This window comes from Nelumbo nucifera, chromosome 3 (genome assembly GCF_055504915.1).
Source record: "Nelumbo nucifera cultivar China Antique chromosome 3, China Antique-T2T, whole genome shotgun sequence".
Taxonomy (NCBI): Eukaryota; Viridiplantae; Streptophyta; class Magnoliopsida; order Proteales; family Nelumbonaceae; genus Nelumbo; species Nelumbo nucifera.
In genome coordinates, this window is record NC_142651.1 from 24,089,794 (window position 1) to 24,100,776 (window position 10,983).

Consider the following 10,983-nt stretch of genomic DNA (forward strand, 5'->3'; position numbering starts at 1 on the left):
GAGGGTATGACTCTCCATTTCCTAAAATCTGGACATGGATGCAGGCACAAGTCTTCCATATAATATGCTTTTATTTTTGTTGAAAAGTCTTCCATATAATATGCTTTTATCATGCTTTTCTATTTGTCATTTCTCAAGACACATGATGTAGGACAGGGTAATTCATAAAAAAATGATGTAGGACAGGGTAATTCATAAAAAAATGATGTAGGACAGGGTAAGGGATCCTACAAATTTCAGGTCTGCTGGTGGGCTTTGTGGGGTGAAGGAGGGGTTTTGGGTGATTGGGGATGAATAATAGGGATGGAGAAACAATAGACAGCTCGCTATCCACTAAAGAATGAGCAAGAAATGAGAATAACATATCAAAGCAAGAAATGAGAAAGAAAGAGAATAACTCTTGCTATTAGGGTAAACAGCAAAGAGATATATCACTTAGAAGAAGAAATAGGTGAGAGAGGGTAAAACGGAAAAAAAAAATCTTGGAAACAACCACAATTCACTAAACCAGACTTTATTTCATTAAATCAACTCTTCTTAATTTCAATTTCAATGACTCTCTTTGTAGACTTAACATGAACTTGGATGTCCCTTTATAGACTCCAATTTGGACAAAAACTGACTCAAGACTTTCTCCCTCGCTCTCATCAAATGACCTTGAGACAACCAGATTTTCAGTGATGGAGTGGTGACCCTAAACTTCGATGGAAGTGCTTTTTGGTAATCCTGGCTTAGCCGGAATTGGAGGCACAATAAGGGATGAAAGGGGTAACATATGCTGGACTTTCAGTGGTCCAATTGGATTGGCTGATTCTGCAAAGGCTGAAGTGATGGATGCTCTCACAGGAATCGGAATAATAAAATATTTGGGAATCCAGAACTTAATCATTGCAGGTGACTCAGCAAATACTATAAAATGGTTGAGGGATAAGAAGGGGGGACCTTGGAGACTGAGCCACTACTTGGCAGAGGCTAGGGACTCCTTGGACTGTTTAAATGCAAAATTAGCTTGGATTCCTAGGGAACTAAATCATATAGCAGATGGCTTAGCCAAATGTGGTGTGTTTTTGGATCATTTGTATAGTGACAAGTTTCCTCTGTAATCTTTTGGGGTTCTTCCCCTGTTTTGTACATCTTCTCATGTACCCCTTCTTTCTTTAATGAAATCTGGTTAAAAAAAAAACTGACTGAAGATAACTTCTAATTGCTTTAGAAATAAGACACACATAAGTAATCCATAGAGACACTCAAACAAGGAATCTAACTCCTAATGAACTCCAATAACACCATATTATTGCCGCTAATACTAAATGTAAAGACTCCAAAAATGACTAAAAATAGTAAATTGTGATTTTATTATAAATAATAATTACGAGAATTAATATGATTAGTAATATGAAAGCTACCATAAATAATAATTTCAAAATGACGGTAGATTTCTAGTAAACTTAAAAACCATTCCTAAGACACCTACAATTTCAATAAAAAAATTGCATCTTGATAGATCCCACTTTTGGTTTTTGCCAATTGTTTTCCTGTGAAATTCCTTCAAGATGAGAATGTGAATTAATGGTTTTTTTGGACCATTTCTTCCTTCCTTTTAGATCCATTATCTTATTTTTTGGGTTTGTAAAGAGGGTCTAACTGATATAACCAAATATATGATGTTTCTTCAATAATGTTCTTCCAAATTTAATTAAATTTCTAACATATACAGAAATTTTTAATGTTATGATTTATTAAAACATACCAGTTTTCATACAAGTGTTAATTCTATAGAGTTTATCTAGAAGTGTCTGAGCAGTATCTGGTGTCATACCCATTACATATTGTGTCTTACACCAGTACTCTAGCCATGCACAGAGGTATTCAGGTGTCATATCATTCCATAACCTTCTCTTTTTCATATCTTTTAACCAAGCTTTTTCTTGATTGAACCAAGAAGAGAAACAGAAGGCAAAGAAGCACAGAAAAGGCAATGAAATCAGTGTTTATAGATCTCATGCTGGTTTTTTATTTTAGCTAATTCTAATACATCAAAGACTGGTCATACTTAGGACATGCCTGTAAACCTGTCAAAGGATGCAATAAGTAATCTACCACGGCTTGCCCAGACTGACTTTATTTTGTTATTTTTTTTTCTATGCCCCATTGTTGTTTTTATTGAATGGTCAATCTCTACGTAAGATTTTTACTCTTTTGGTCTCAAAATGAGTTTGTCTTTTGCAAAGCAATGAGGACTCACAAGGTTATCTACTCCATTTTATTCCTTTTGTTGAGAAAATCATGGGAATTGATATTTCTTGTCTCAATATCTTTAATACTTGCAGCTTCCAATTGAATCACAAAACGTGTTTGAGAATAACAGGATATTAGAACATTCTGGATAATTATGGCAAAAAACATTGAATCATGGATCCATTTCTATTCTGTCCACTTCAAAAAGAGTGTGAAGAATAATTCTGATCTTGTGTTATTAGCTAGGCCCTTTTTTGCTTTCATTTGCTACTAATTTTGCGCATTTTTCTTTTTTTTTTATTTTTCCGTTATTCTATCATTTTTTTTTTAAATACTTCTCTACTAAAATCCCTTGTACTGGATTTGTTTCAGGCAAGGAAGTGCTGTTCTAGACTTCACTTCTGGTGGAAACATGAAGGTAAGTTAAATTTTAAAAATTTAAATGGTTTTTATAGATTTCTGACATAATCCTGGTTTGAGTGGTTTTTGGTTTTCATAGTAATATATACAAGCTTTCCTTTTCCTATATTCATGATGAGATAATGTACCAGAAAAATATAGAGCTCCCTGAAGGATGAAACGGTTTAACAAAGTAAAAACAAATAGGTTGTGATATGAAAGATTTCTTTTATATATGATTCTTTCATTTCTGACTTTCCTGAGTACCACTTTACATTTCTGACTTTACACTATTCTATTCTATTCTCTTGGAATAATACATCCGTATATGGGACAAAAAGAAGTCACTGTACACAGTCTATTCAGCTATCTGGAGGGATGATGTGGTTGATCTAGAATGTCCATTAGATGATAGGCCCACTTATGGATGTGACATGTTTTTATATTCCAGTACGCCTTAGTTCTGTATTTCATGTATTGCAATCTTTCCCAAAAAAAGCTAGCAGTTGGAATATGTAAATAGCTAAAAGCCCATATGTGCAAGAAATTAAAACCTAAATTATTCAGCTTAATAAAATGCAAAAAAAAAAAAAAAATCTGAGTGCAACAAAATGTTCTATGCTACAAATCATCTCGAAAGGATAATATGAAGTTCTGGCACAATGAATGGAATTAATCTTTTTAGTAGTTTATTTTTCAGCAGTTTCTAAAATTCTTTTCCATGCAGGACTACTTCCAAACAACCTATAATTTCCTGGATCTTTCACCACATGCTTTGATCCCCATGCATGGGAGAGTCAACGTATGGCCAAAATACATGCTTTGTGGATATCTCAAGTATGAAACGGACAACTTGTTTTAATTTTCTCTTGTTTTTAGCATCTTAAAGGCGCAATCAATGATACATTTTTATCTGCTTCCATTTTCCAGGATTTTGTCACCAAAGTTTCTATGGAAAATAACTAATTATGTAGGGATTTTGAAATTGTGTAAAAACCCATGAGGACATAAAATATAATGTCTCTTGACAGGTCATACATATTTTTTTCTATGGTAGGCCTTGCTGCTGCATTTCGGCATGCATGTGAACTTGGTTCATCAAATTAATTAACAAAGAGCTTCCTTTCTTGTAATATTTAAACGGGGACATCTTAAGTTTGTAGTTACAAGTAGACCTGTTCATGGGCCGGGTGGGTCCAGGCCAGGCTTTGTCTCTATATTAACAGAGTAGTCAGGCCCGAGCCAGAGCCCGTTTTTTTCCTTTTTTTGCTCAATAAAAAAACTAATTTATTTATATTAAAAGACCGCAAAACCCAAAAATAATAAAAGATCCCACTATGGCTTGAAGAACAAGAAGAGGAACAAAGAAAAGAACATATTATATGTATATTTTATTATATAAAATGCATTTTTTGCTATATAATATGTTATCAAGTTGGGATGGGGCTTCTTGGCATGGGATTTTTTGAGAAAGCCCGAGCCCGGCCCGAAAAAAAGTCGAGCCCGGTATTTTCGGCTCGAGCCCAAGCACGCAGGCCTAAATTCATGTCCTAGCCTGACTTAGAATGGGCTGGACCGTCGGGCTACCCAACCCATGAAACCTTGGAGGTCCTTGAAACTATCAGTCCGATTAGGTGACTCTTGACTCTTTTTAACAAAGTTAACTTGTATATATTATATATCAAAAAGCAGGAGAGTTTTGTGAGAGGATATACAATGATGCACAACAGTTCCCCTCCCCCACTACAAAAGACTATGTGATACTCAAGATCCGTATACATAAAAGCCTTTCAAATATCTGAATTTGCAAGAGTATCAACTATAGAATTCATTTTTTTGGTAATAAATAAAAAAAGGAAACGTATTAAAGAAGAAAAAAGGTACAAAAGGGGGTGACAAGATGTCACCCATAACAAAGGCAAATCCCAAAGACCAAACAACTCCCAGACCCAGAGGAAAAAACAAAAACAACAATTTCCTTTATCCCTTAGAATCCATCCCTACAACTTGCTTCCACAGCCCATGTCCCTCAACAGACCAAATATACTTCCAACCCGACCAAAGACACAGCCCTAAGACAAGACCCTCATCAATTTACCAATCTGAAGTAGGACTTCCATCACTCACCTGGTAGTTCAGTACTAATTTCCGAAACAACTTTCTTGTAGCATCTTCCCCTCCTAAAGCATATACACCCAGCATCTTACAAGCTTGGGCTCTAGTTTCCACTATCTTTTCTAGGCCCATCTTCTTTTCAATTTTTCTAACTCTATCAAGTTCCACCCTCTCTTCTTCCTATTCTCCTTCTTCAACTTCTTCTGAATCATCCTCCTCCCCCAGCAATTCCCCTTCAATTTCCCCAGCTTCTTCAGTAAGAGCTGCAGAACTAGATTCCATATCACAACAATCTGGAGATTGGGTTGAAAGAGTTTCACCAACTTCTCTATTCAAACAGGTTTTGTTTTTCAATCTTGTCCTTCTTTTCTATCAGCTATAGAATTCATTTCCATAGAAATCTATCTAATTTGAAAACTCAAGCTAACAAGTACCAAAAAAAAAAAAAGAAAAGAAAAGTCAAGCTCACCAAGGATTCCTATATTTCATCTACGCAAGTGTTCTAAGCTTTACAGTCCAATATTCACCCTTGTCACCATTGAATGACATTAACCAAGTTACCTGAGAAGAGTTCTAACTTCCACTGCCATCAAATCTGCTTCTCCAATAGGATGCCCAAAGCCTAGAAGACAAATGCTGTCTGCCTCAAGATACCTCCAATCTTTGCTGGTTCTAGGTTCCTTTTGAAATAGCCATCCAAGGAGTCTGGTTTGACTGTCTACACTAAGGGTTATAGCAACTTTTTTGTATGGCCCTTCCGGGGAGAATTGGTTACTCTAGTCTAGTCCATATATTATTTTCAGATATCTTGTTGAGCTTTAATTGAACTTTTCTTTACAATGAATACAGTGGAAACAGATAGTTGGGATTATATGTTTAATCTGATTAATAAGACCAAATAATCTCTTAGGCCCACCCATTAAGTTGACCAATCACCTAAATATGAGAAACATGGGAAATTGTGGGAGCTCTTTTGTACTTGTAATCCTAGATCCAAGATATTACAAAAATAACATGTGAAGTCCAACACCACTACTTCTGGGGTTGTACTACTCCCTTTTGATAGCCTCCTTGTATACCAAAAGAAGGTAGATAATTACTCAAGTTTTGTTGAAAATAGACTTGTGCAAGTTGTAATAGAGTACATAGGCCTATTACAAATTTATAGGGATATTTAGGATTGGAATAGGTGTTGGCAGGTGTGGGGTGTAAAGGAATGCCGCTGAAGAGATTTTGGTTAGAGTGGTGGGAGCACATTCCAAAATGAGGTTTTTATAATAGATCATCTTATCTGGCGTTCAAAATAAATACTTACTGTGTGGGAGAATGAAGAATCAGTGCCTTCTATTCATCCTCAATGTCCCTTGTGCTGCATGGGAAGTGTCACTCTTTCGGGGAGATTTAGAATATCTTGGGAGTATGCAGCACATAGCAGATCTGATTTATGCATTGGCTATCTTGTGGTTTCAGTAATAATGGAAAGAATTATCTCATTTTCACAGTATACTGGACATTTTTCACTCATATTTTTGTATGTGCATAGCTTATCAATAATCAATCATAATTTTTCACTATAACAAACATTAAGCCTCCAATATAACAATGAGTTTATTTTCAGAAATCGCCGAAATAGGGAATCATCCATCTTGAAAGCCATAGAAAGTGGAGCAGAGACATTATTTGACATAGTGGCAGAAACATATTCTGATGTCAACCCCCGTGTTTGGTTTGCTGCTTCATCAAATGTGAGGCTTCATGTGGATCATCTGGCCAGTCAAGATAAGCTACCGAAGGTAATATCTATCAGGGGAAACAATTTTCATGGAGAAAATTCTTTAATTTTAATAAATGCTATAGGGCTATTTTGTCTTGCATGTTTTTCCATTCTTCTTTGTATGAATTATGAAGTATTTAATGGGAAAAAGCATGTAGAGCCGAACAATCCATGGTATTGATAACAGCATAATTTGGTATTATTATTTCCTTCGTATGAGATGGGGTTCAGTTCCAGGGCATGTTCTTACATTCCTCATTCATGCGTTACTAAGTCGATGGTGATTCCCAATTTTCAAATTTCTGTTTAAAGCAGAGAGCTCTCTATGTGGAACAGGTTTTAGATTATAGGGACATCGGGACATGTATTACATGGAATTATGCACAACTTCAAGTGTTGTGCTGAAACTAGGTCTATGGTTCAGTCTTAAGAGAGTATAACCTGTTTTGGCATAACACAGCAAGAAGAATATTAATCTACTTTCCTGAAACTTCTTTTTTTTTGGTAAGGTTCTCCTGAAACATAAATATTATTAACTTGATATGCACACAACTTCAAGTGTTGATAGTCACTTTTCTTTAACAAAGGAAATCATGTCTTCTAATTAGTTAAAAGTATGTATGTCCTGTCTGTTTGGGGTTATGTGCTTTTTCTCCCTTGACAAAATGATGTATGCCCTGTTTTTTTAGTGAAAAAATGTTTTTTTGAAGGCCACCATTCCATGTGTGCAGAAGTACAAATTGTCTTGGAAAAAATATGGGGGAGTAAGGAACATGGTTCCTTATTTTGTGAAAGTAGAATCCGTATATTCACCTATTCCTTAACTGATCAAGATATCATACAATTTCTCTGAGAGTGCAGGAGTTTTCCTTAGAAAAGTTCAATTGCAGCTGCGTTGCATTTGCTGCCAAGGTGAATAGTCTGGTGACCAAATGAGAAAAGCTGCTCTACTTCCAACCCACCACATTCTATGTAGGTTAGGATCGCTTACCTAGATAAATATTATGGAACAAACTTATGAACCTCATCTGACCAATCTGAACAGCAACTTTATTTATAGATTTTTGAATGCTGAAAACTTTGTTTCATAATTTCATCTTATACCAAATATATTGCATTTTCTGGGAACAAAAGGCTGCTTTGATATTTTCCCCTATTTTTCTTTTGTTTTTTGTGTAGTCTTCTTTTGGCACATTTTTAGATACTGAAAGCATTGCATTTTTGTATAGTCTTGCTTTTTGTGTAGTCAAGGTTGCTTATATGCTCAGTTATTCAGTGTGGGTTAGGATCCTGCATCCTTACATGAATACTGAACTGTCAGAATTGTTCTGTGCAGGATTTCTCTGTCCAAAAGTTTCAGACTACTTGTGGTCTACATTTTCTATTTCGGTGGATATGGGTGTACCTAAACAATAATGTTTTATTTAAGAATCAGAAGCCATGGGTAGTTCAACTTCTCACAACCATCATAGTGGCTGCATTTAGTGTGTTCTATGCTGTTAAATACAAGCTTAGTTCTAGCTAATGGAAACACTTCAGAAAATCATAATGAATGTAATTTCGTAAGTTGTTGCAAAAGAAGTTCGTTCTTTTACTTCTGGTTATTCTTTGGCCGAATGACAATTTTGTTTCCGGCGGGCGGGGGTAGGTGGGAAATATTGCAAAAAGGTTGAATAGGACAGGTTAAATATGTGGGATGCAGTTGATTGGATGAAGCTGATAGCATTCATCTATGTACCGAACAAAGTTGATGGCAAATCTCAGTGCATGTAACCTATACAGCTATATGTGAAGAAAGTCCACAGGGGGCAACCACCTATGACCTACCAAAAAATGCTACTTAGCTATTAGTGTCTTAGCGGCATGAGTTGCACTTCATTCTGGTTGTGGACCACCCAAAGCATCAACGGAGTACGCCATCCTATCTGTGCCTATGATCTGGTTGTTGAGATATCAACTTGTCATCCCTACCAAAGTGGAGGCACAAGATCAACCCTGCAGACCAGAACTCAGCAGGTTCTCCATTGTACGACCAATAGACCTTGCATACACCCCGCAGTTAGGGCTGCGACTTGGGCTAGGTTAGCCTGGGTCAGGTTGAAGTTTGATTTAGGGTTAGGGTTGAAAAGTATGAACCCAATATACATATATCTATATCTATATCTATCTATCTATCTATCTATCTATCTATCTATCTATCTATCTATCTATCTATATATATATATATATATATATGTATGTATGGTTCATGTATGTAGATGCGATTTTCATCTATAAATGTATATATCCCAAAAATTTCAAGTTTGGCAAAATTGTTTCTTCATGTTTTTACATATATACAAGTGGAAGGGGGCCCTGTGTTGTAGGGGTTTGCTCATAAACTATCGGGCTCTAGCTCGATTCGAATTAGAGACTTGAGCTCGAGCTCGGCTCGAGTCAAAAGGTCGGAAGTTCGAGCTCGACTACCTTTGATTGCAGGTCTCTCAAGAAGTCGAGGTGTCGAGTCGAGGTTTCGAGCCGAGGTCTCCCTCAATTGTCGAGGTGTCGAGCCGAGGTTTCGAGTCGAGGTCTCCCTCAATTGTTGAGGTGCCAAATCGAGGTCTCCCTCAGCTGTTGAAGTGTCAAGCTGAGGTTTCCCTAGCAGGCGAGGTGTCGAGCTATGGCCAAGCTGAGGTCTCCCTTGGTTGTCGAGGTGTTGAGCCGAGATCTCCCTCAGTGACTGAGGTGTCGAGCCGAGGTCTCCCTCGGTGGTCGAGGTATCGCCTAGCTCGAGCTCGATTTGAATTGGAGACTAGAGCTTGAGCTCAAAAGTTCGAGTTCGGCTTGACTCAAACTTGACTACATTTGATTCAGGTCCCCTAGCAACCGAGATGCTGAGCTGAGGTCTCCCTCAGTTGGAGAGAGAGTGGCATTCTTGTAATTTAGAAAGAGAGAGAGAGAGATGGCATTCTTGTAATTTGTAAGAGAGAGAGTTGGTAGGAGAGAGAGTGGCATTCTTGTAATTTGAAAGAAAAAAAAGCAAAAGAGAGAATTGGTAAAGAGTGGCATTCTTGTAATTTTATGAAAAAAAGGCAAAAAATACTGTTAGATTCCATTTCCCTCATCCTCGCCTTCTTATGTACACATTCAGCTTAATATATTTATATATATATATATATATAGATAGTATGTATGCATGCGTTTATGTTTTTTTGCATGTTATAATTAAATATTTAAAAGTTTTATTGTTTCTTCATGTTATGCTTGTTTGCTGCTTATATATAAAAGGAAATAATGGGAAATTAAATGCTAGTTCTAGACTCAACCTGCTAATCTGACCTGTCCCACTCTCAAATGTGGGGAGGGTAGGGTCATGGAGGGTTTTGCATTTTCATGTGAGGGGAGGGTTTGGATTTTGAAAATTCAACACTCAAGGCTTTTGGGGAGGGTACGGGTTGGGAGATCTAGTGGGGCAGATAGGGTTTAGAATTTACAAAGCCCTCTGTAAACCCGCTATTGATACATATTGACGGTGTTGGTACAAACTACAAACCATGCCTTTTGAAATTCAAGTTTGGGTGTTTATTATGTGCCGTCCAATAAAATTGCCTTTTGATACTCTTCGCGATCATTACTTTGGGGGAAATTTTGGCTATTTGAGAAAAAACAGCCCAGGTTGTTATAAAATTGCCTTTTGATACTCTTCACTACCACTACTTTGGGAGAAAACTTTCGCTGTTCAGAAGAAAAAAAAAAAAAAACAGTTTGGGCTGTTTGGGAGCTTCCTCTGCATGATGCATTAATTGGTAAATTGTCATGCACAAGAAGCCTCTCAAACAGCGAAAGTTTTTTTGGAAAAGTATGGACGGGTTCATTGCAGATTTCTGAATTTCATTACAGACCTATAAACATTCAAAATGTTAAATACCCCCAATCTATGCATCAATGCCCGCCCATAAATTGGCATCAATTCCGAGTTATCACCTACTCCAACTGTACTTTGGGCTTAAAAATTCTGACCCTGGGCTGAACTGTCATTTTCCCAAGTTTTTTCGCTTTTTATTTTTAAAAATTTGAAGTTTTTCCAGTACTTAGGATATTAAGGTTATGTCACTGGTGATATAAACTTTTGAGATCTTCTGAAATATGAGAGATGTGGCCTTGTTATCCATGGACCACAGTGAAGAAGAACGTTTTCTCCTTTCTAAAAGGAGTAGCAGGTTTTTTTATTTGATTAAATTATGGTAATCAGCTAATGTATTGACCTTTCCTACTAGACGAAAGTCACTTGCATTTGCATGTGGTTTCAGTAATGGGAAAAAAAATCTACTTTCTGTTAGCAAGTATTAAGTTGATACAGTATGATCGGCAAGGATTTAAAAACCGAATCTGAAACAAAACTGCTTTTCCCTCCAGTTCTCGGGTAAGCGGGTCAACTTCAACCATCCGATTTGAATGGGTCAAAACAATTGAGTTCA

General features: G+C 36.7%; 1 protein-coding gene across 3 annotated transcripts in view; it reads left to right on the forward strand.

Moving 5' to 3' along the window:
- Positions 1–8,120, forward strand: part of LOC104602551 (Metallo-hydrolase/oxidoreductase superfamily protein) — a 68,564-nt gene extending 60,444 nt beyond the window's left edge. The window contains exons 9-13 of one of the 3 annotated variants that reach the window (XM_019198766.2): positions 2,611–2,656; positions 3,365–3,474; positions 6,371–6,545; positions 7,388–7,502; positions 7,863–8,120. In XM_019198766.2, coding sequence (XP_019054311.1) covers positions 2,611–2,656; positions 3,365–3,474; positions 6,371–6,545; positions 7,388–7,462 — 406 coding nt within the window. In that variant the 3' untranslated portion in view covers positions 7,463–7,502; positions 7,863–8,120. The remainder of the gene's footprint in view (positions 1–2,610; positions 2,657–3,364; positions 3,475–6,370; positions 6,546–7,387; positions 7,503–7,862) is intronic. The other 2 variants (XM_010266295.3, XM_010266283.3) reach the window with 2 other exon arrangements.
- Positions 8,121–10,983: the final 2,863 nt, after the last annotated feature.